This window comes from Helicoverpa armigera, chromosome 29 (assembly GCF_030705265.1).
Source record: "Helicoverpa armigera isolate CAAS_96S chromosome 29, ASM3070526v1, whole genome shotgun sequence".
Taxonomy (NCBI): Eukaryota; Metazoa; Arthropoda; class Insecta; order Lepidoptera; family Noctuidae; genus Helicoverpa; species Helicoverpa armigera.
Window position 1 is genome coordinate 1,977,871 of NC_087148.1, and position 25,994 is coordinate 2,003,864.

Below are 25,994 nucleotides of genomic sequence, written 5' to 3' on the forward strand. Positions count from 1 at the left end.
GCCTAGAAGAAGGCCCCTGACCTACCTTCATAATGGCATCTCCGTTCATTTTTTCCTTACTCCGTGGTTTTCTGGCTTGTTATTTTTTTAAATAATGATTATGGTGTGTGAAAGCTTGATAATAAATCTCCTTACTTCAATGGAGGTTGATAGGTATATGAGTTGGCTGTATATCTGTTAGCGAAATAGAATTTTATAGTGATATAAGTTAAAACATTCTTTAAAATTGTTTATTTGATGTTAAGAATAAAACAAACTTCTGTTATTTCCTGGTGAACATCAAAAGAAATATGAGAGCAAACTTACAACATACAAAAATGTCTAAGCATAAGCATTTATATGTATTTCCTCAATTCGGTTTTAAAGATATTTCATTTTGTAACTTTTGTGTCTCAACGATCTTAACTTTTGGTTTCCCATTGATCTTTTAACTGTTGCTATTCAAATAAAACTGAACAAGGCATTTTGCATCCTTTTGATGTATAAAGTTTAAGAAATCCCGCAAAGGATTGTATACCTAACTTTTCCTAAGTAACTATATATCTGTTGTTTCGTTTATTTACTAAAAGATGGTAATCTAACACAACTTGTTTTCGGCTAATGTCAAAATTCTATCTCTAGCTGAATATTGTTAACGTCCGTAAGTCAATCTAGACTCACATGTTCTTTCCTTACCTATGAGGTAGGTAGATACCGAACTATATTGTAACGAAAGCTCAGCAATAATGTTTATAAAAACATACAAAGGATTGTTGTTGAGTCTCATACGTAATAGTTATAATAAAGAAACAAAATCTGTCTGTGGCTGTCATTGAACATCCTTGGCAATCGCTACGGGTACTTAGAAGCCAGTAAGTCCGACAACCAGTCTTACCAAAGGGTATTGGATTGCCCGGGTAACTGGGTTGAGGAGGTCAGATAGGCAGTCGCTCCTTGTAAATTAGATGCTACCTAGCTGCATACGATTAGACTGGAAGCCGACCCCAACGTAGTCAGGAAAAAGGCTTGGGAGATGAAATAAAGAAACAAAATGAAATGCTACAGAGAAAACTTATCTTAATAACACTAGACTACATCATAACACAATTTTATCACAATCAAATCAAACCACAAATTATTCGTTTTTAACCATTCCTAATTAAATTAACCGCTATCCATTACCACCAGCGCCCCTAGCGGAATTTCCCGGAACTAGGACCGCAAGAGGCGCCAAAAATGTCTGTGGTACTAAAGTTCGCGCATGCGTAGTGAATGGTAGAGTCTAACAGGGAATGTATGGAGATGTGTTAGGAATAAATATTTTAGTATTTATTTATATATTTTGATATCGTTTGTTGTAAGTACTAAATTGTATATTTATAAGTTTATAGACTTGATAGAATGTAGTTAAGACATAAAGTTTACTGAGTTTTAAAGATATTTTTCAGCAATAAGTAAGCGTGGTACTTATTCTGAAAAGTGATAGAGCAGTATACTTAAATTATTCTCTATTTATCTCTCACCGAGTAATAAAATATAAAATTTTTAAATAAAACTTGAAATAATTAAATTTTCTTCGAGTAAAAACTTTAGTGAAACTACAAGGTAGGCAAATACTCAATATAAGTTAAAAAAAAAACTCAGAAAATTATGGCAAGCATTATTAACTTATTAACTTCGTTCGAACTGCGTTCACAAAATACGTACTCAACAACGCATATAAAAAATTCACCCCCAACACTTAACAATGTCATAAAAATATAACAACGTAATAACGACTCCATGCATTCCTTATTCCGCGAGAACAACATCCCTCGATTGGGGTGTGAACCGTTCTTAAGGACACTTATAACATTAAAATTAAACAAAATAACACTATTTACTAAATAAATAACAATTCAAAAATCAAAATAAACGTCAAACGAATATATTTTGATAGTGCAATATAAAAATTTTGTGGTTTTTCTGTGAAAATTCGGATCAAATGTGATAAGTGAAAAATGTCCACGGTAAGTAAAGATTTTCTTGTCTAATATTATTTTTAAACGTTCTATTTTTGTGTTTGGATGTTCTATTAGCCATTTCATTGTTATTATGTCGTGTTTTCTTTGTTTTTGGGCGTAAATCTTTGATTTATTTCTAAAAGTAATGGGTTATAAATCGTTTTACGAAAGAGGTTTGACAAGAAATAGTTTTCATAGGTGTGATCCTGTGATGCAAGTATTAAATAATATTGCGTGTCTTATTCCACACATATTATAATTTTATCCAAAAACCAGTGAAATATAAAGTAAATACTTTTAGATATATTTTTGTTATAGGTACTTTTTTATATAAAAATATAGGTGTTTTGTGAATCTATTGGCATAATATATCACACTGTCTTCAAGCTAATCTATGTTGCCTAAAAAAAGTAAAGGTAACTCTTTTACACACATTTTTTTTTTAAATTAGGTACTATATCACTATAATATTTTTTTTGTAGGTACTAAACGCCGTGGTTTTTCTACTAAATATTGTTAAAAATATCGATTTTAAGCCCAGATATTATTAGTTTACCGTATTAAAATCGAAATGGCCTGTGACCTATTTAGCTTAGACATGACCTAGGTCAAGACCTGTCTAGGTGCTGTAATATTGCACTAAAATGTGCACCTCATTCTAAAATGTGCTTTGACTGGCATCTGTCCGTTTTCAGTGCAACTTTCGGACGAAAAATTTATTAACGTGAGTGCAATTTTACGTTAATTGAATTTTTTGAAATTGTGTTAGGTATGATGTTTCGAAAAAGTTTTTTCTTTGTTATGTTGGTTGATTGTTTAATTTTTTTGGGGCTAATTATCTTTTAAAAGTGTGTGGTTTTTAGTGAATTAAAACGTGACGAAATGTTTAAAACCTGTAATTATTTTAAATAGTTTCTTCTTCTCGTACGCTTGAGAAGAGACTAGCAATTATTAATTTATTCATCAAATTGAGGTTTTGGTCACAGGATTTTCCTTGCGGAATAACCGAGTGTAGTCGACAGTAGTCATCGGCAGTTGCAATTGGCAGCTATCTTTAAAAACACGACACCAGCCGTACTCGGAAGAACCGAGCGGAAAATCCGCCAGTGTATAACGCTGTAACAATTGAATACTCAGAATGTACTCACGTGACAAGAAGTGTCAACTCTTTACAAAATAAGTTACGAACCCATTTTCTGTGGCGTTTCGTACCTACTGTCCTTTCAAGGCCGGGAAAATACTGGGTTGGATTTTTTACCTATAATTTCTTATAACAAATATGTACCTACTTATTTTGTCAACTGTCAACCTCATATGTAAGTTCTTACTAATGTTAGCGAAAGTAGCTTAGTCTGTCTGTCGCGCATTTACACCAAATCTTCTGGACCACTTACGAGGATAGTTTTGAGCCTGAGACACAGTCTTGTTTTCGGGTTGAAAATTGGAACTAAATTGGTACCCTCATAACGCGATTTGAACCGCGAGGACCAGATCATAAAAAGTTTCCAATATGAAATAGGCAAAAAGAGCTTTCAGATCAAAATGTCATCCAGTCTAGGGCATCAACCCATTCCTAGGCTGACCTTTTCAACCTATGTCTAAGGGTAATGCTCTCAGGTATATAATATTCGGACGAAAAGGTCTAAATATTTGTCTGGGAACTTTCATTTGAAGAAATAGCTAAGTTATTTTTGAGTGAACCGCAATGCTGGGTGAGATGAAAATAGAAATTATTTTAATTAAGTATGCTATTTTTATGTTAAGAGCTTTTTCGCACTAGTGGATTTTCCGCTCGGTTTTTCGGCAACGCTTGTTTTGCACGTGCGTTGTAACGCGAATATAAGCAATTGTTTGCTATCGCAAGTATGGTCTCGTGACTTTTCATAATATGGTTTCTTGTAAATACACGTTACGTTTTGCCGAACTCAGCTACTGTTGTCAGTTTTGGCTTATGATAAAAATATGCCGTGAACAATACATCGCGTTTTCTTGACAGCACCGCAAAGTCACTCATCTGCCAAGCCTTTTCCCAACTATGTTGGGGTCGGCTTCCAGTATAACCAGACGCAGCTGTGTACCAGTGCTTTACAAGGAGCGACTGTCTATCTGACCTCCTCAACCCAGTTACCCGGGCAACCCAATACCCCTTAGTAAGACTGCAAATTCACTGTTAATTCAAATAAACGTGCCGTGAGCAAGAATAGTTTTAAGTTGTTGAGCCATAAGTATTGAAAAAGTGTCTACGGTGTTTATACCTAAGTGTACCAAATCTTAAAAACAAACCACTTTTTTATATAAAACCTTATTTTTAATATTAAAAAGCAGCGCCCACAGTCTCGCCAACATAATCTTGCAATGCACGACAAAATCCCTGTTATTAAATTTCTCTGATAATATTCAAAGAGATTCAGAACGCTGGCTTTTGTAAATAACTTCAACTTCTCAGTTCTCTCATCTCTGGTATTTTAGCAAAATGGTTTGCGCTTATTCTTTTGCTCTTTTTATCTTTAAAGGTTAGGATAAACTTTGAGTTGAGAATTTGTGAAATATTTTTACTCAGTATCGCAATTTTTTCCACATTCTTGCTTCCGTTAGTGGTTTCGTGCATTTTTATGGAATTCTTTCGCCAGCAGTTTCAATCGCTTTCTAAGGGAAGTAGTTCCCTCAAGTGTGTAAAAATTAGCCTACCTATATGTTATTTCAATGTTGTTTGTGCAACTTAAGAACACCTGCATCTATAAACAAAACCACATTCAAATCGGTTTAACTTTTTAAGAGCTATGCAATGCCACATAGAGACAGACGTCTAAACTTAAAAACTCTTTTAGAACCGGAGGAATAGGTAATTGGAATAAGTCTAACTTTAGATTCTGCTATCTGCAAATACGTTTTTCTAAACATTTGTCATAGTGGCCCATACAAAACTGATCGCTGTGCCTACATACTGTGAATTTACCGAAGATTTTCACGACCAAAGTGTGCCATGTTCAATACCTCTAATTCTACCGTCAAAGCTACCAGTAGCCTGTTATCACGGAAGTACACACATACACAGACAGGTATAGGAAAATCTCAACTGTCAGGTGTTCTATTGTCTGATAGACCGACCCATTTCACTTGGCTGACAGTTTGAGAGTGTGCACTTTATCTGACGATGTACTCGACACCTTAGCTTAGGTACTTATTTATTTGTTGGTTTGATATGTAGGAAAAAAGGAATTACTTATATACTTTTTTTTTCGACGGTAAAATGGGTGTCAAAGGTTAGATGGCTATGTGTCTTTGTGAATTCGTATCTGTGAAACGGTTCTACAGATTTGGATGCGATATTTTGTAGATGAAAGTTGGTTTTTCAGCGGTGGTTCTTAGGTATGTTTTATCAAAATCAGATTAGCTGTTACAAAGTTATTAGCTGTTTTGACAATATACCTATAGCAATAGGGATCTCAGGTAGGTACGAGTATAATAGATACTTAAATGATCAATGTCGTGTTTGGGTTCGTTTCGATCCGTAGTTTATTAAGAATTATAACTTTTTAGTAGGTCTGATATCGGATCTGAATATCGAATATCTGATCATTGTAATGCGCGTACCTACTACCATTCATCTTCATATCTACTGATTTATGAACCCAAACAAACTATAGGCCGACTAAAAGTTTGCAGTGTGCTCTCAATAAATCACGCTGTTGTATTTATTTATTATGGAAATCATATGCATAAACTTTTATATAAGAAATAATCAATATTCGTAACATACGTTTTGCCCCATGTATCAGTTTGACAGATTCTAGTTACGTTACGGTCATAAGTTTGATTCTTGGCTGATGTATTTCGGTACTTACATAAAATTCGGACCTATTCAGTTACAGACTATTTTAGAGAAAGCTTCCGCCCGTGGTTTCAATCACGCACCGTTCAAACTTCTTCCCGCACATGGATAAAAAGGTGCTTATGTGCTATTATGATACATAAGCGACATTACAGCCAAGTTTCATTACAATCCATTCAGCATGAAAGAGCAACCAATTTAAAAGTACCAGCTAAAGATCCAGCTCCTAGGTAAACCACTTCCCGCATCTGATAAAAGCCTATAATTATGTTATTCTAATATACCTATAGGCTGTATATATTACTGCCTAATATTACCAACATCTGTGAAAATGTGTGAAAGCGTAAATAAGCGTGTTAAAAAAATACACTAATTTTCACGTTAAAATAATTAATAAAAAAATTAATAATAAATTAGTAAGGTTCAGTGTTTTCTAAAACTACATAACAGAGCCATTCTACAGCCAACAGTTAGTCGCGAAAAAGCCGTGTCCCCAGAGAATTTATTATAGCGCTCCGAAGTTTAGAGTCAGCTGAAAACCTTAAAACATTCGCATTTTTAAATACCAGCTTCCATTTGCAATTTCACTCGCTTCTTGAAAAAACTACTTAAGTACCACACTCAGATAATTCGTACTCCTTTAAAGCTGAGTTTCATCAAAATCCATTCAGAAGGTTTTGCGCGAGAGTAACAAACACACCATATTTTGCATTTATAACTATACGAGTATATACTAGCTTCCACCTACTTCCCGAACCTAGATAAAATTCTTACTTCCTTATAGCTTTCTGTAAAACTAAGTTTAACCAAAGTTCATCCAGTCGTTTTTGCACGAAAGAGTATCAAATATAACTTCCACAAATCCGAAGAAAGGTTCAGTGCTTTCTAATTTTGATGTAAGCGCCATACGAGTAGGTCATGTTAAATTCCTACCTCCAGTACCTAAGCAAAATAACAGATAGATAGAATATAGGGAACAGCTCTTAAAACAGCATAACAGAGCCATACTACTGCCAACAGTTAGTCGCGAAAAAGCCGCGTCCCCAGAGAATTTATTACAGCGCCCCGAAGTTTAGAGTCAGCTGAAATCCCTAAAAAACATTCATATTTTTAAATACCAGCTTCCACCCGTAGTTTCACTCGCTTCTTGAAGAAACTGCTCCCTGCACTAAAATAATTCTTACTTCTTTAAAGCTGAGTTTCATCAAAATCCATTCAATTTTGCGTGACAGAGTAACAAACACACATACATATATACCAGTTTCACCAGTTTCCTGAAAAACGACTTTCCGCACCCATCTTTGCAAATTGTAAACCTGAGTTTCTTTAAAATCTATAGGTACAGTACTTTTTGCATGAAAGAATGACACACGACCCTACATACAAAACTTTCGCATACAATATTTGTAGGGTTTAGTGCTTTCTAACGGCCATTCCCAATTTTATATACGTATCTGTTGATTTGGTTATTACAAAAGATAGAGTAACTCCTATCTCTAGTAAGAAAAACAACAGATAGAATATAGGGAACAGCTCTTAAAACAGCATAACAGAGCCATTCTACTGCCAACAGTTAGTCGCGAAAAAGCCGCGTCCCCAGAGAATTTATTACCGCGCTCCAAAGTTTAGAGTCAGCTGAAAAATTCATTGTGAAGCAAGTTTTTGTAGGTCGGCTATACAATAGTTCATTTCTTGCATTATTTGTTGCATTTTACTCCAGTGTGGGTTGAATAGTTTCTTAGTATTTTTGCGGTGAGTTGCACCATTTAACTAAAAAGCTGGGTACTCACTTAGCAGTGTAGCAAGTAGCGTATCAGATACGGTATCAAGTGAGTACGTAGGCACGAGCTCGCTCCAAGCCGCTCGCGCGTGGAGCGCTGTAAGCTCGCAGTGACCCGCCGAGTGGCGGTTTCACTGCGAACACAAAGGCGGCTCGCAGTGTGCTCGTGGACGAGCCGTACCCACTTGCAGGTTGATACCGTATCTGATACGCTACCTGCTACACTTCTAAGTGAGTACCAAGCTTAACGATAACTGAACTATTTTCAGTTGTCATATCGCCGATGTGACCAATGGTCGGCAAGTATACGGCTGGTTATGGTTTGGTTATCGTTATAGTTGAATCGTGCAACTGGATCTTATTGTTATAATGATTACTTAATTGTGCATATATGTGGGAATGAATGTCGAGTGGAATGGAACGTGACAGAATATGAGGGAGGCGTGAGCGAGTGAGCGAAGGAGTGAGGGGGAGGGACTGAATGAACGGGGTTAGAGGCAACCACGCGGTACTGAGTGTAACGAACGAGCCAAAGTTGTTGAAATAAAAGTTGTAATAAGTGTTTAAAACGGGATTTTATTCAAAGTCATCGATCCCCAGCACGAAGAGAGCTACAGATTTTGGGGGCTCGTCCGGGATCGATCAACGACGAATTTCCACGAAGTTTTCTACGACGCACCGGCCGGCGCGACGCGGCGGCCATTAAATTTGAATTACGAAGTTACGGAGCACGATGGAATCGAAATCAACGACGATTACGACTGCAGCGGCGCCGGTGGCGTTCGGGCTCACAGAGGGGCTCATCGAGAAGTTCAGCGGAGACGACAAATCTTACTCGTCGAGTAAGTGGGCTCAAGACATCGAGGATAACGCTGAGATATTTCAGTGGACGCCGCAACAAACTTTGATCGTAGCTCGCCGGTCACTCACCGGGACGGCTGAGCTATGGTTAAAATCCGAGAAGGCATTCAAAACCTACGGCGATCTCAAGGCTGCGCTTGTGAAGGAATTTCCAGACACCGCGAACGTCAAGGAAATGCACGAGCTAATGGCGGCACGCAAGAAATTAAAAGGCGAGACGTATTATCAGTACATGTTGCATATGAAAGAGCTAGCGCGGCGTGCGAAATTTCCCGACTACATCGCGATACAGTACATCGTGGATGGCATCGACGATTACGAGAGCAATAAGGTGATTCTGTACGGCGTGACCACGTTTCCAGCATTGAAGGAAAAGCTGGCTTTCTATGAGAAAATGAAGTCCAAAACCAGGGAGCGAGAAAAGAGAACCGAGAGGTTAAAAGGTCATGCGAGGTCGGCGGAGGCGTCCTCGGCAGCATCGGGATCGGCGAGGCGGTGCTATAGCTGTGGTGACATGGGACATGAAGCGGGTGTGTGTAAAAACGGATTGAAGTGTTTTGGGTGTAATCAGTTCGGTCACATTCGTAACCAGTGTCCCGTAAATCCGATGAGATCTACGGCTACAGCATCGGCATCGGGTCATTCAGGCGCCAAGATGGCGGGCGCAGGCGGCAGCGGCGCTCACGGCGGCCGAGGAGGCGGGGCTTCCGGTTCCGGGGAGGCCGGAAAGTTGGGACCCAAGCGACCCGCGGCTATGTTCGGAACGGTGAACGAAGTAAGCGGAAACGAGACTGTCCGCGCGGTCATAGACAATGAAACGTCACTGACATTGACAGATGTCAACACTGTAAATGTGACAGCTACGAGTTACGAAGATCGAAACGTTAACATCACGCATGTAAACAAATGTGTTCGGAAGCCGGTAAAAGACATTAAAATTAATAATACAGTTTTAAATGCTCTCGTAGATTCAGGTAGTGATGTGAACCTATTATCTTTGTTGTATTTACCTATGTTGAACGCCGAAGTGGCGAGTGAAACGTTAACGATGTCTGGATTAGGCCGTAGTGAAATACAATCAAGGGGCAGCGTCTCTGTTGGACTTGAGATTGATAATCAGTGTTTTAATGGTGTAGTTTTTCATTTAGTTCCACCAGAGGTGATGCCCTACGACGTAATAATAGGTCAAGAGTTCCTGGGTCGTGTTACTGTGGTAATGAATGAAGGGGGTATTAGGTTTTTTCCCATTGGTTGTTGTGAATGGGTTGGTCAAATTGATTGTTTTCCAGGATGTGTAGCAGTCAATGTTGATCACATTCAAGATCCAGCAGTAAGGAGTGAGGTTATGCAATGTGTTGAGGAGTATAAGCCATTGTATAAGGAAGAGGCCCGATCCAACTTCAAATTGTATTGAAGGATGACATCCCAGTGCGACAGCGACCCAGACGACTGTCACTTATGGAGCAACAGGTAGTGGAAGATCAAATCGAGGAATGGCTTGATAAAGGCATCGTGAGGGTGAGTTTCTCAGATTACTCCAGTCCTTTAGTGCTAGTAAAGAAGAAAGATGGTTCGACTAGGGTCTGTGTGGACTATAGGCAGGTCAACAAGAAAATAGTTAAGGATGAATTTCCACTTCCCGTAATCCATGATCTGATTGACAAATTGCAGGAAGCTAAGGTATTCAGTGTACTTGATTTGAAAAGTGGGTTCTTTCATTTGAAGGTCAGCGAGGAGTCTATTAAGTACACATCATTTGTCACTCACCACGGGCAGTTTGAATTTCTCCGTGCCCCGTTTGGTTTGTCCACCTGTCCCAAGACTTTTATGAGATTTGTGAGTATAATCTTTAGAAATTTGATTTCCCAAGGAGTGTTAATCATATTTATCGATGACATTATAATTCCAGCCTTGGATGAAGTTCAGGCTGTATCGAGGTTGAAGCAAGTGCTAGAAGTCGCAGCACATTATGGCTTGGAGATTAATTGGAAAAGGCGAACCTACTGCAGCGTGAAGTTGAGTACTTGGGCCACAGGGTGAAGGATGGAGAAGTACGGCCGAGTACAGATAAGGTGGATGCAGTCATAAGGTACCCTGAGCCAAGAACCCTCAAGCACTTGCACAGTTTTGTTGGATTGACAAGCTATTTCAGGAAGTACATTGAAAATTATGCTTCTGTGGCGAAGCCATTGACTGATTTATTAAAGAAGAATACAGAGTTCATATTTGAGGATAAGGAAAGAAAGGCTTTTGAGACACTGAAGAATAAATTAGCTAGCGGACCTGTTCTGAAGATTTTCAATCCGAAGTTGAAGACTGAATTGCACACCGATGCCTCAGGTGTAGCATTGGCTGCAATACTCATGCAACACCATCCAGGGTCAGGCTTACACCCAGTACATTACATGAGTAAGAAGACAACTGACATTCAGAGCCGGTACTCAAGCTACGAATTGGAAGCACTAGCCATCATAGAAGGTATCAGGAAGTTCAGGCACTACCTTTATGGTATTCCATTTAAAATAGTCACAGACTGTAAGGCTTTTGAATTAACACTTAAGAAGAAAGACTTGTCAGCCAAGGTAGCCAGGTGGGTCCTCATGCTCAGTGAATATGATTTCGAAGTGGAGCACAGAGCGGGCTCCAGGATGCAGCATGCAGATGCTTTGAGCCGCATACCAACAGTGGCAGTGGTTACTACTCTGCAGGAGAGTTTACGCCAAGCACAAGATCAAGATGATGGCATAAAAGCCATAAAGGAAATTTTGAGAGGAGGAAGTCCATACGACGATTATTGGTTAGAAAATGGTGTGTTGTATAAGACTGAGCAGAAGCTGTTTGTAGTGCCAAGAAGTTTGGAGAAAGAAATTATTAACAGAGTACACAGCAAAGGTCACTTTGGAAAGTCTAAGATGAAAGAGTTACTGAATAAGGAATATTACATTAGAGATGTGGACAAGAAGATGCAGGATTTTTTATTGAGTTGCATTCCTTGCCTACTAGCAACAAGGAAGGAAGGAAAACAGGAAGGATTCTTGAATCCGATAGAGAAAGAAGGTGTTCCATTTGATACCCTGCATTTAGACCATATTGGTCCACTTACAGAGACAAGAAAGCAATACAACTACATACTCACGGTGATAGATGGGTTTACGAAGTTCGTATGGCTGTTTCCCACGAAAACTACTTCATCATCAGAGACATTAAGGAAAATTCAGATTCATCAGCAAATATTTGGGAACCCCCGGCGGTTCATAACAGACCGGGAACGGCATTTACAAGTAATGAGTTTAAGAGTTATTGTGAAGAAGAAAAGATATCTCATGTAAAGATTACTACTGGTGTGCCACGTGGTAATGGCCAAGTGGAGAGAGTACATCGAATACTTATTCCAGTTTTAACAAAACTATGTTTGGAGAATCCTGCAGTATGGTACAAGCATGTAAGCAAAGTGCAGAGGGCACTCAACTCTACTTTCCAGAGAAGCATAAACACAACACCATTTGAACTACTGATGGGAGTAAAAATGAAGGGTAAGGAAGATTTGGAAATTCTACAACTATTACAGGAAGAAAATACACTACAATATGATGAAAATAGAGAGAAGATAAGGCAGCAAGCCAAAGAACAGATTCTAAAGATACAAGAGGAAAATAAAAAACAATATGATAGAAAGAGGAAGGAAAGTTCAAAGTATAAGGAAGGTGATTTAGTGGCGATTAAAAGAACACAGTTCGGTCCAGGGTTGAAGCTGAAACCTAAATACCTAGGCCCTTATAGAGTGGTGAAATGCAAGCGTAAGGATCGCTATGACGTAGAGAAACTTGATAGTTCTGTAGAGGGTCCCCAGCGTTCATCCAGTTCAGCTGACCAAATGAAGAGATGGCCTCAACACGGTGACGCCGAGATGCTGGAGGAGTAGCAGTCACCTTACTCCGCAGGTTATTATTGCAGTTCTTATTTCAGGAGGGGTTAACTTTCGTTCATTATCACAGTGCCATGGCGTAGGGCTATCTGTACCAGAGTATTTACTATGTTATTTTTCTATGTAAAACTAAACATTTTGTTTTCTAAACCTATAAATTGTATTAAGTTCGAAGTAACATTTAAATGTTTTTGCCAATGTAGAGTTGTATGTTTTAAATTCAGAAACAAGATTGTCTTGTAGGAAGTAGTTATGTGTATTAGGTTGTTGTAGAGTATGGTTCCAGTTTATTTTATTTAACTCAATTATGTAGTGGTTATTATGATGTTTTAGTCTAGTTAGTACATAAGATTTGGTGTATGTCTGAGGACAGACATGAGTGCAGGACGGCCGAATGTGGGAATGAATGTCGAGTGGAATGGAACGTGACAGAATATGAGGGAGGCGTGAGCGAGTGAGCGAAGGAGTGAGGGGGAGGGACTGAATGAACGGGGTTAGAGGCAACCACGCGGTACTGAGTGTAACGAACGAGCCAAAGTTGTTGAAATAAAAGTTGTAATAAGTGTTTAAAACGGGATTTTATTCAAAGTCATCGATCCCCAGCACGAAGAGAGCTACATATATGTGTGTGCTTCGTTTGTTCATACAAGTGTCATTGTACAGTTCGTACTAACATTGAGTATCAAAATATAATCCTTTTTGGCGATTTTTTGCCTGATATTAACATAGCTTCCACAGGAAGCCGACCCCAACATAGTTGGGTAAAGGCTCGGGAGATGATAATGATGATGATTAACATAGCTTCCACAACAGCGGATTTTCCCTCTTTTACCACCCTTAAAATCTAAGCGGAAAATCCGCCAGTGATCAACTGTAATATAAATAACATTACGGAACCGTGCATGACTCAGCAGTTACAGAGATTATTTCACGAACAAATATTAACACGTTCTATTTCTATCTTTTCAGGTAATCAATCCGTGATCAGATGTATATCAGCAGTGTTGTAACAATGGATGTTATGGATCACTACATTAATCACAATTATTCTTAATCAGGTGAGATTTGAAACTATAACTTCTTTATTATTTTAAACTAGCTTCCGTCAGCGGTTTCGGGCCATTAATTATTTACGAAATAATATAAGAATTGGGGAGTATAAGGTAGCACTTTCGAGAAGTACGTTTAATTATTAAGTGAAAAAATCATATGGGATTATGTAGGTAAATGCATAATAGAGTGCATAAGGGAGTAAATAGGAGTATTGCATAGGAGTAGTACATAATGATTTACTTCTTTAGGTACTCCGTTATGAAAACAGTTAAAAATCCTTTCATTTTTCGATCCGGTATCGGTGACCGACTTAAAAAAAATATTTTCAAACACACTAAGAGCAATAGTGCAACGCACAAGTCCTACAAAAAATCGGTCCAATTATCTATCCTACAAAAAGTCTTCCAATTATCAAAATTTCAAGCAACATGAACTCACATACACTTATCTCTCTCTTTCACAGCGACTCACCGCGCTGAGCGAGCGAGATAGCGCGATGCATCCAACTAGTAGGTGACGCTGTCGGCTACACCCGCGGAACATGTCATGGGACTCTATAGAGTCGCGCGACTTCCTAGGGTAAGTTAGAGGTCTAATGGGTGAATTTGAGGTCTGGAATTGGGTAAAATTGGGGTTAAAGAATGTCCGAAATATAGTAAAATTGGGGTCCGAACCTGGGTAACTTTTGGGGACCAAGATTGGGTAACGTTGGAAGTTGGAGTACATAATGGGTCAAAGCTGGGGTCCGAACTTGGGTCAAGTTGGTGTCCGAACTACAATGAAGTTGGGGACCAAATTAATTAAATTTGGGGTCCAAAACTAGGTTACTCGGCGGTGAAATATGTATCTGATAAAGTTGCAGAGTTGCAGTCAAAACTGTGCAAAGTTAGGGTCTGAAATTTGACAAAGTTGAGGTCCATAATTTGACGAAGGAGAGGTATAAAATTGGGTAGAAATGGTAAGGTTCTAAAATGAGCAAAATTGGTGTCCAAAATTATACAAAATACGAGTCCAAAGTTAGACGAAGTTGGGCAATTTTGGAATCCAATCTGAATCCAAAAATCCAAATTGGCTGGAGGCTATCGCATCGTAAAGTTGAGATCCAACAGCTGTGCAAAGTTGGGGTCCAAAGATGAACAAGGTTGGGGTCAAATATTTGACATAGTTGAGGTCTAAAATATCTAAATCAGCACTGTTCTGTTACAGCGGGGTGCCGGCCCACCAGCTGTCGGCGACACGTCTGCTGAGCTCACCTGACCCATCCAGACACCACCTCGAAGAGCCACAAGGTAAAGTACAACTTATTCTTAGATATAGAGAGCCTACTACTTTACTGCTTATGACTACCCATCCAACTGTCATCGTATTTTATTACGAAAAATCGTCCTTACTGAATTATCTAGACACACGGCAGTGTGTCCGCCAAGTTCGAGCAAAAAAAAGCGACACATCGGCCGTGGGTTATATTACACGAACCATTTCGGGCCAAATTCGACCCCCTTATAACTCAAAATCTATTTTATTTGCGCATATCAAATTTCTCGTATCTGTTGAGACCCCCTCACTTATCTAAAATACAACATTTCATTAATATACCTATTGTAGGTCTTGAGATATTGACGTCAGAAAATCGCTATTTTTACTATACACTCACTGACTGACTGACTGACTGACTGACTCACTCATCAAAAACCTAGACCACTTCCAATGGTCGTATTGACTTGAAATTTGGCATGGAGGTAGGTCTTTATGTCAAGGTAAAGGGAAAAATCTGAAAATGGCCAAGTGTGAGTCGGTTTGTTGTTTTGGTGTAAATTTATACCCCTAAGGAACTAAAACGAACTAAATTTATATAATATATCTTCGAATGGTCGTAGGTACCGATCTGAAATTCGTTACAAAGGTTTGTATTTAGTCAAAGTAAAGTAAAAATCTTAAAACGGCCAGGTGTGAATCACTTTCAAAAATAACGAATGTGTAACTTTGATCCACGAACATAATATATGATAACATGTCATGTCAGTCAGTTGGTAAATCTAGTCCATTTAGTTAATCTAGTTAATTTATTTGTAAGAAGCATAGTGCATATTCACAAATCTGAAAGATAGTATAAATGAGACATTTCTTTAACTAACTTAATCATAAGAAAAAAATAAAATAAACAACCTTACAAAAATAAATGAAATCCCACCCAAAACAAAAATGTGAAAGACTGCCAAGTTCGATAATATGGGAATTTTTCGCCTATAAAAGAAGTGAGATCTGAATAAGTACCAAGTAATATCTGTAATAAGTACCACTAATACAGTACATACAATTTACTATACAACTTAATTCATCATTTTCGCAGAAGCCTACCCATTCGCAGAAGAATACCGAGCGAACGCTGGCTCCGGGCGGAATGGCACGCTGGTGTGGGGCGCCCGCTTCGGGCCCGCTCACCGCCCGCCCACGGCCGGCCTGCTCGACTGCTTCCGAGCCTGCAGGTCGAGGCTGGACCAGTATCTTGCAAGAAGGAAGGTAAGGGGCCAAGATTCTGATGTTCTCTAATAAAGGCAGCTCAAGTTCCTTCTTCTACGCCAAATAAGTGCGATGGACATGACCAAAACGACCACCGCTGGCCTGCTCGACTGCTTCCGAGTTTGCAGGTTGGACCAGTATCTTGCACGGAGGAACTTGAGGGTCCAAGATCTGAGGAGCTTCATCATCATCTCCCGAGCCTGTTCCCAACTAGGTTGGAGTTGCAAGAAGTATCTTGCAAGAAGAAAGATGAGGGTTTCGGAAGATTCTGATGTGCTCTAGGGGATGCCTTAATGCAGGTAGCTCAAGTGCCTTCTTCTACGTCAAATAAGTGTGATAGACATGACCAAAACGACCACCGCCTGTTCGACTACTTCCGAGCCTGCAGGTTGAGGCTGGACCAGTATCTTGCATGGAGGAAGGTGAGGGGCCAAGATCTGAGGTGTTTATGATGTAGAATATACGGTTCCTTCATTCTATAGCTACTTGAATAGCACAATTGCTGTGCTTGAGGTATTGGTTCCGATGCACGGAATGGGCCGAAATCACTTTGAGGATTTAAGAAACCCTCATAAAGCAGCCTAGACTCTAAAAGTGGGTGATTGATACACCCGACCACATGAATGTTATGCCTTCTTGTTATGAGAGTGAAGGAATAGTGAGTGCACTTGTGTCCAAGCTCGTGCACTAAAATATTCTGCGCAGCTGGCTGATCTCCTTATAAATATGAGAAAAGCCGCTATGCTCCGCTCAAATCAACCTCTCTCACACATTGTTTTATTTTTCCCCCAGATCGAGCGCGGAGTCCGTCTCTACGGTCAGAATGAACAACGGCTAGCAGTCAAGGTCTGGCTATCTGCTCTCCGAGGAGTCAGACATAGAAGTGACAAGTTCGCGCTACTAGGCCATTTGTACCAGGCTTATATGGACTTCGGGAAGTATCGGTAAGTAATATGGAGGAAGGAAAGATGAGCAGAGATGGTCCATCGAATGATGATGCCATAAGGAGATGCAGGGAGGTCAAGAGCGTTATAGCACGACTTTCTTTAGGAGATTTTTCATTGTGACATCTCCGGTAGTCATTTTGTTCTCCGCAGTTTAAGAAGAATAGAATTTTCCAAAGAGTTAGGTCTGCCCTCCGCGATGTTGGACATCGCCACTTGTAAAAAGCTTACATGGACTTCAGGAAGTATCGGTAAGTAAGGAAGCTTTTCTAGAACTTTCGCAAGAATGTTAGGTGGGTTTCTAGAACTTTCCAAAGAGTTAGGTCTGCTCTCCAAGGTGTAGGACACAGGAGTGACAAGTTCGCGCTACTAGGCCACTTGTACCAGGCTTATATGGACTTCGGGAAGTACCGGTAAGTTGGCAACGGGTTTCTATAACTTTCGAAACAGTTAGGTCTACTCTCAGTAAGGGTGCATCTATTCGGAGCATGTAGCTAGAGCAAGTGTACATGTGCAAGTGACAAGAGCACGTGGGTGGGTAACTTGCTTTGGTACATGTGCGACTCGCTAGGTCCGTATGTTTTAAAATGTTGAGGCACATGCGCAAGTTACATGCACTGTGTAGATGCACCCTAAGTAAGTAACGGGTTTCTAAAAGTTTCGAAAGGGTTGTTAGGTGGGTTTCTAGAATTTTCTAGAAGAAGTGAGGTCTGCTTCCGAAGTTCAGGAGCATAGCTATGTTCGTTTTCATCAATTGGCTAATGATATGATCAATCTAGGAAGCGAAATAATTCCCTCGGTATACAAGTGAAACCTCTGGCTATATAATATATTATTAATATTTTTCATTTATTTATTTTTGAACATATATTATTAATATTATACATATGTCTTGAAATATTAGATACTTTATTTGTAAAAAAAACATGAGTGACCAACAAAAAATACTTCCGTCCCGCCACAAAATGTAATGTTGTCATTACAATAAATCGTTATTCTACTACGGATCGTCAACAGCCGTAGTTTGGCAAGTTTTCAAAAGAAATTCCCTGTTATTATGTATATTAGTTTTTTTTCTGTTATTTGGAAGAACGCCAAAATAGTTTGGTAACGTAAAAAGTTTGATTTGATAGCTTTATTGTAGTCTGTGCTGTTAATTGTAAACATTGTTTTGAGTTGCCATGTTACTAAATTATATATTTCTCTAATATATCTTAGGCAAACTGTCAGTTTGAGTGAAAAACAGTTGCTCCTTGTAAAACACTGGTATTCCGCTAAATCCGGTTAGACTGGAAGCCGACCCCAACATAGTTGGGAAAAGGCTCGGGAGATGATGATATCTTGACCAAACTAAATATGTATCTATCCTACACGGTATCTTACTAATATTATAAAAGCGAAACTTTTTAGTTATATATGGATGTTTGTTACTTTTTCACACAATAACGACTGGATGGGTTCGCTAAATCTGGGCAGTAATATAGCTTACACATATCAAAAGTAGGTATATAAACAGGACATACGCTAGGAAGAAGTAGAAGATGTTAAAACAACATATCATGGACCGCTTTTTTATCTGAGTGCGGGAAGTAGTCCATTCTTATAGCTGATGAAACCGGATATGGATGAAACCGCCCTGGAAGAAAATTGGTATGGCTATATTTTATCCGCTCTTATTGGTTCACTTCAATTTTTTTTAAAGCAGCGGGGGTAACTACTGAACACAGCTAGTAGTTAATACAAGCTATTTTGTTCTCAGAGAATCTCTGGAATTCGCGAACAGACAGCTGGGTATATCTGAAGAGCTGGACTCGGCGCCAATGAGGGCTGAGGCTTACTTGAACCTCGCTAGAGCACACCAGACCTTGGGAGGACTCGACAGGTAAGTTAGACTGGGTATTTTACGTAGACATAAATGCTTATTGAAATCTGGCCTTGAAAAAAATATAATCCTTAGATACCAATTATCTATATCAATTTTATAAACCTGAAGTGTTTGTTTGAACGCGCTAATCAGGAACTTTTGATCTAATTTTAACATTATATCAAGAATAGAATTTACCATTACCGAGGAAGGCTACAAGAAGGGAGAAGGGCTTTTTTATCCCAGTGTCTGAAATATGTCTTTATTTATACTTTTTGCACCCTTTGTACAATGGTGTACCTAACGCATTTCCCACGGAAAGGAGGTGAAACCGCTGAAGTAAGCTAGTAGAAGTATACAAACCTTTTTTTTCTGTTGGGATACCATCAAATGAACCCTCTGCTGTATGTGCAACGTAAGGTATTCTCAGACTTACTGCCTACAACCCGTCATGTTCATTCGTAGGCCTTTTATTATGTACCAGAGCCGCGGTAACTCAATTTCAAACAATCCCAGAGTATTATAAACCTCAATAGTCCTTTCAGAAACCCCCTAAACACTGTTAATTCCTCTTCCAGAGCCCTTTCCTACGCTCGTCAAGCGCTCTACAACGACTGCGGCGGCGGATCCACAGCGGGTTGCGTACATCTAACTGTAGCAGCCGTCAGTTTAGAACTGGGAGCGTTTTCTAAAGCCATGGACGCTTTCCAAAAGGCTCTAGCTGTGGCCCAAGCGCAGAATGATAATACGCTGTTGTTGCAGGTAAGGCTCTCGTTACGGTAAAGTTCTTGTTATGGTAAGATTCGGGTGAAATTTTGATTTTATGTGTTTCATAATATACACATAGGTACATTAACACACACGTAAAGCAAATACGTAGGTACCAATTAAACTACTTATCTTTAAAACTTAAAATTCTATATACAAAAATAAAAATAAAAGCGTATACGGAAAAAAAATAATTAGGTGTTCTTGGCGAAATTGTGAATGCGAGTTTACAAGGCAGAGTGGGGGTTTGTGATGTTTATGTAACATTTGTACTTAAAAGTGACCTAGGTAACACAAAGTTCAATTGTGTTATATCTTTGTTGTTATTTGTTTGTGAGAGAAAATAAAAAAATATTTATTACATCGATTATTTTTTGGATTAGGTTAAAGATGGACTAATGACTTTTTTCATAGACCGTGCTTATTACAGAATGCATAAACTTCTCACAGTTGCTCATTGTGCCACACTCATACTCAGCTGAATAATTTTAAACTGGAAACTGACCCCAACATAGTTTTAAAAGCTTACACAGAAGGAAATAAACCCATTGTCCTACCACAGGTATACGTAGGTCTCTCAGAGCTCTGGCGTCGTCTCCGCGACGCAGAACGCGCAGTAGCGTGTGCGGCCCGCGCCTGCGACCTGGGCCGCGGGCCCCGCGCCGCCGACCTCAACACCCGCCACCACCGCACCGCGCTATTGCAGATGGCCGCCGCTTTGAGAGCACGCGGCGAGCTGGGGGATGCGCATGATTATTGTAATGTAAGTCTGTTTTATAATGTAGGTCCTGTCATTGAACGTCTTCGGCAGTCGGGTAGTCAGACAGTGGATTGGGTTGTTAAACAGTTGTTTTAAGAAAAACGGACTTTTATATTGTCGGTGAACTTGGGTCTATATTAGGGCATGCAATACCGGTTAACCGGTTTCGTTTTTACCGGTAAATCGCCCATTTTTGCGAGTTTAAAATTACCGGTAAAAATAATATGAAACCGGTAATTTACCGGTTTTTACGTTTTTCTGATAAAATATAGCAATTGTTCATTTATCGTCAAATCTTTGTTATGTAGCCTGAATATAATGTAATGTTGCATACATTACGTATTGTAAGAGTGTTAAAGTTGCTGTTTTTTAGGAAAGTAAACTTGTGTGTCCTTAACTATCTCCAGGTTAGATACAAATCTTCTTTCTCATCTTAATTTATAAAATCTAAACAAATTGTATTCAATCGGTTATTCTGTTTTTCCTCACAGATGTCAGCTCATACTAGGTACAAATGTAGCTAATGCTTATTTTACCTACTCAATGACCTTACTTCTTCTTCTTCTTTCGTGCCGATGACATGTCATATATTGAGACTACACTATGTCAGCCCAATATGCCGCCACAGCGAGAGCACGGCCAATGACCTTACTGAGCAAGGGCTTTTACTTCACCACCATGCGGACAGCTCTGAGGACACGGTGGAGCATACAGTCCAGGTGTGCACTGCCTGGGAAGGGTACCGCCGTGTTGTCGTCGAGGCAATACGCAGCGGCGACCTTTCGCGTCCTTCCCTGGTTGAAGCCATGGTCCGGAGCTAGAGGGAATGGGAAGCCGTCGCCTCCTTGTGCGAATCAGTCATGCTCGAGAAGGAGACGGCGGAGCGACTGCGAGTAGCACCTCTCATCCCAGCCGCTGTAGTGGACCAGGAAGACACCACGGGCGCCAAGGGTCGAGAGACGACTCCCGGCCACCATAGGCGTCGGTCTGAGGGCGGCGAGTTCGGGTGGCTCATTGTTCCACCGTCTGCATAGACAACAGACCCGTGTCAGCGGCGCGCGTTGTTCCACGGGCTCCTCAGGAAGATGTCAGCAAACCCAGCGGGGCCCAGCACAGCCTGCCGCGCCGGGGCCGCGGGATTGTTCGAAAGAGTTACGCCTACTAAAAAACATGGGTTTTAGACAGAAAGAGTCTGTCATTTGATGTTTACCATAAAAAAGGGCTTTCACTTCAATGTAAAATATATTTTTTTAGGGTAATTCTTAGCGTTTCTCCTGTCTTGTGACGGGGTCGGCTTTCCGTATCTTCCTTCTTCCACTTTGGTCTATCCTCCTGAATACACATCTTCCTCTTCGAGTTCGCACAATTTCATGTCATTCATTACGACACTCAACCACCACGGTTTCGGCCTGCCTTTGCGCCTTTGACCGGGTATATTGAGATTGAGTATCACAATCACACAGCCGATGTCCTCAGGTGTCACTCCTTTTTACATGTCCGTACCATCGCAACCGTTTCTTTTGCATTTTGTCGGCGACATCGCGTACGGATGGCTGACATGTTTTTTGTTACGGCCCACGTAAAAAAAAAAAAACATATTTATTTAGTTTTTGACTTAGACTACCCAATCTTATTGTTATAATATCACATTTTAAAAAAATTACAAAAATTACCGTTTTACCGGTTTACCGGTAAAAATATTTTTATTACCGAATTTTTACCGGTAATTTTTGTTTTACCGAAATTGCATGCCCTAGTCTATATGTACCCGGACTGCAGTAGCTGATGGTAGTTAAATGCTCATTACAGGAGGCATTACGCCTTGCCACAGTGGCATTTTTTTTATTGTCCAGTTATGTATCCGCGTTTTCAGGATCCAAAGGTTTAACTACGTGAATACTTTTGCACATATTTTAACGGGTAAAATATCCAACACACATAAAAGTATCATTTTATAATACAAACTAGTGGCCGAGTTCGCTACGTATGAAGTCCACCATTTTGTTACAAAACATCCGGTTAAAACCAAAACTAGACTAGTCTAAATAGTCCAAACAAAGTTAAACATTTGGTTTGAATAGGTGAGCCCGGTCTTGAGTTCGAAAATTACAAGGAAAATTTACATTATTTTTTATACCTTTGTCTCTGCTATTGCAGGAAGCATTACGACTGGCCGCAGTGGCGGGAGACCAGGGATGTTACGCGCGAGCTGTCCGCATCGCGGGCGATGTGTACCGAAGAAAATGTGACATCGGGAAGGCTTTAAGGTAGGTATTTTTTAAGTGATATTTTGTGTACCTATGGGCAAATGCCTTAAATTGAAGAACTGTATTCATAACTTTAAATACTGTTACCTAGTTAACACTTAACGTCATACTTTTTTAATAGGGTAGTGTCCAGGGTCGAAATAATGAAATAATATTTAGTCCGCTTTTTAGATAATCAAAAAATATTGGATACGTATTTTTTCTTTTTTTAATTAAACATAAAATGACAAAGATATTACACTTCAAAAATTAGGAGTGGGGGCCTTTTACGTCACAGTGTCCTGAAAATTGTAGCAACTTGTGACGTCACACTCAACTTTAACACGCTATATCTTAACAAGTTCTGATCCAATTTAAAAAAGAAAAAATACGTATCGCTTAATTTTGGACAATCTACAAGACGGACTAATTATTATTTTTTAGGAAACTAGCCTATTCGATCAATTGAATAGAATGGTTAAAATAAAAAGTCAAAATAAAAATATTATTTGTGTAATTCCAGCTCAATTATCGACGATATTTAATATCATAACAAGTGAAATTATGTATGAAACCAAAACATGTCAACAGTACGCTCCTCAAATTGAAACTAATCTTATTTAATACGGCTAATTTTTATGTTTGAAAACCATTAAACTCAATGACGATGAAGTTATTGTTGGCGCCCAGTGTGGGACCACCAGTCCCAGTTGGGCGCCAAAATCCATTCATCATTTTTATATTATCCAAACTCGTCGCTTTACCTTCTTCATTTTTTAAATATTAAAAATACTACGTTTATGAAAGAACTTCTTCAGATTTCCATTCTACCACCTTTCTGATAGTGAATGACGCTGAAGGCTTAACATTCTCCCCTTTTTAAATTATTATTTATTTCTCTTCTAGACATTACGAAGTAGCAATGGGAGCGGGTCAAGCTTTAGGCGACCGCCTCGCCCAAATGGAAGCCATGGACGGGGCCGCCCGATGCCTCGAGGCGTTGAGACTGCAAGGCCGGATCTGTAATTGTAGGCCATTGGAGTTCAATACAAGGCTGCTGGAGGTTGCTACTTCTGTTGGGGCTAAGGTGAGGATTTAGCGTAAGGGGGATTTTTAGGATGTCTCTTGTAATTTTAGCAATAGGAGTAAGTAAGGCTTTAGGCGACCGCCTCGCTCAAATGGAAGCCATGGACGGGGCTGCCCGATGCCTCGAGGCGTTGAGACTGCAAGGCCGGATCTGCAACTGTAGGCCGCTGGAGTTCAATACAAGGCTGCTGGAGGTTGCTACTTCTGTTGGGGCTAAGGTGAGGATTTAGCGTGAGAGATTTTTAGGGTGTTATATAAGATGAATGAAACATGGTGTGTTTTTAGGTGCAAGGGGTGGCTGGAATTTTAGTTTACTAGGTACATAGTTTTTTGCATTGCCTATTTTAAGGTTAGAAATGAGCATGCTTGACGTGCGATAATTTAATTCTAAACTGCGTAATATTTTTTAAAATATTTTTCCTGATGTAGGTTACCGGTATTTTGTTTTATTTTATCATTTCCTTTTAAATTTCGCGTCAAAGTTAAATTACTCATTTTTTCACTGGTTGAAATATCCAAGAAATCATCAATATACATTCTTCTCCGTCAGATGTTAGTACGTCGCGTACGTCTGCGCCTAGCAGAGATCTACACCGGCCTGGGCGACGTGGAGGCGGCAGCGAGACAGAAGCGAGCGGCGGCCGCGTGGGCAGCGCCCGCCTGCGCCCGCTGCCGCTCCCCGCTCGCCGAGCGCGCCGAGCCGCTCGCGTCTCTGCCCTGCGCGCATATCGTGCATCACGCGTATGTATCTATATACAACTAGCTGCCCCCGCCTGCGCCCGCTGCCGCTCCCCGCTCGCCGAGCGCGCCGAGCCGCTCGCGTCTCTGCCCTGCGCGCATATCGTGCATCACGCGTATGTATCTATATACAACTAGCTGCCCCGCCTGCGCCTGCTGCCGCTCCCCGCTCGCCGAGCGCGCCGAGCCGCTCGCGTCTCTGCCCTGCGCGCATATCGTGCATCACGCGTATGTATCTATATACAACTAGCTGCCCCGCCTGCGCCTGCTGCCGCTCCCCGCTCGCCGAGCGCGCCGAGCCGCTCGCGTCTCTGCCCTGCGCGCATATCGTGCATCACGCGTATCTATATACAACTAGCTGCCCCTGCCTGCGCCTGCTGCCGCTCCCGCTCGCCGAGCGCGCCGAGCCGCTCGCGTCTCTGCCCTGCGCGCATATCGTGCATCACGCGTATGTATCTATATACAACTAGCTGCCCCGCCTGCGCCGCTGCCGCTCCCGCTCGCCGAGCGCGCCGAGCTGCTCGCGTCTCTGCCCTGCGCGCATATCGTGCATCACGCGTATGTATCTATATACAACTAGCTGCCCCCGCCTGCGCCTGCTGCCGCTCCCCGCTCGCCGAGCGCGCGAGCCGCTCGCGTCTGCCCTGCGCGCATATCGTGCATCACGCGTATGTATCTATATACAACTAGCTGCCCCCGCCTGCGCCCGCTGCCGCTCCCCGCTCGCCGAGCGCGCCGAGCCGCTCGCGTCTCTGCCCTGCGCGCATATCGTGCATCACGCGTATGTATCTATATACAACTAGCTGCCCCCGCCTGCGCCCGTTGCCTGTCTGACCTCCACAAGCCTGGTATAAGATGTTCAAATAACACCCGGATACATAAATTAAAGTGCTTTTCGAAATACTGTATGTATCTTTGTCTGACCAAAAAAAAACAACTTTATACATTCTGAATAGTAAATACCTATTTTTTGCTTCTAAACTACAGCATTTTCCCCAAAACTAGCCATTTTAAAATGACAACACTTTTATTTTTATTGTATTTACTACGATTATGTGCGGACTCAAATGGATTATGTGTGTGTTAGCACTTAAATGGTGCCGTTTGATTAATCATTAACATCTTACTACACAGTTGCATGCCGGAGTCGTGGTCGCGTCGCTCGGGGCGCGGCGCCGCCCCCGAGTGCGCCGAGTGCGCCTCCCCCCGCGCCCCCCGCGCCCCGCCGCCCGCGCCGCCCGCGCCGCCGCCGCCCAAAGCTAATGCTGGACAGGTAACACACTACACAGCTGCATGCCGGAGCGCCTCCCCGCGCCCCCGCGCCCGCCGCCCGCGCCGCCCGCGCCGCCGCCGCCAAAGCTAATGCTGGACAGGTAACACACACACTACAGCTGCATGCCGGAGGTGCCTCCCCGCGCCCCCGCGCCCGCCGCCGCGCCGCCCCGCGCCGCCGCCCAAAGCTAATGCTGGACAGGTAACACACACTACAGCTGCATGCCGGAGGCGCCTCCCCGCGCCCCTGCGCCCGCCGCCCGCGCCGCCCGCGCCGCCGCCGCCCAAAGCTAATGCTGGACAGGTAACACACACTACACAGCTGCATGCCGGAGTGCGCCTCCCCGCGCCCCCGCGCCGCCG

General features: G+C 41.3%; 2 protein-coding genes across 5 annotated transcripts; both read left to right on the forward strand.

Annotated features, from left to right (window-relative positions):
- Positions 1-1,750: 1,750 nt before the first annotated feature.
- LOC110383447 (43 kDa receptor-associated protein of the synapse homolog) lies at positions 1,751-24,400 on the forward strand. The gene is made up of 12 exons (XM_064042500.1): positions 1,751-1,988; positions 13,350-13,438; positions 13,897-14,012; positions 14,640-14,722; positions 15,784-15,953; positions 16,746-16,897; positions 18,657-18,779; positions 19,340-19,523; positions 20,092-20,292; positions 22,447-22,556; positions 23,442-23,622; positions 24,172-24,400. Exons 3-12 carry the CDS (start codon positions 13,975-13,977, stop codon positions 24,382-24,384), a joined length of 1,455 nt encoding a protein of 484 aa, XP_063898570.1. The 5' UTR covers positions 1,751-1,988; positions 13,350-13,438; positions 13,897-13,974; the 3' UTR covers positions 24,385-24,400.
- LOC126056276 (uncharacterized) lies at positions 8,328-11,299 on the forward strand. Of its 4 annotated transcripts, XM_064042498.1 has the most exons (3): positions 8,328-9,973; positions 10,181-10,291; positions 10,365-11,299. In XM_064042498.1, the coding sequence occupies exon 1, from the start codon at positions 8,328-8,330 to the stop codon at positions 9,867-9,869; it is 1,542 nt and encodes a 513-aa protein (XP_063898568.1). In that variant the 3' UTR covers positions 9,870-9,973; positions 10,181-10,291; positions 10,365-11,299. The 4 variants fall into 4 exon arrangements, with proteins under 4 accessions (XP_063898568.1, XP_063898566.1, XP_063898567.1 ...); XM_064042496.1 differs by having other exon boundaries at positions 8,328-10,291; XM_064042497.1 differs by having other exon boundaries at positions 10,181-11,299.
- Positions 24,401-25,994: the final 1,594 nt, after the last annotated feature.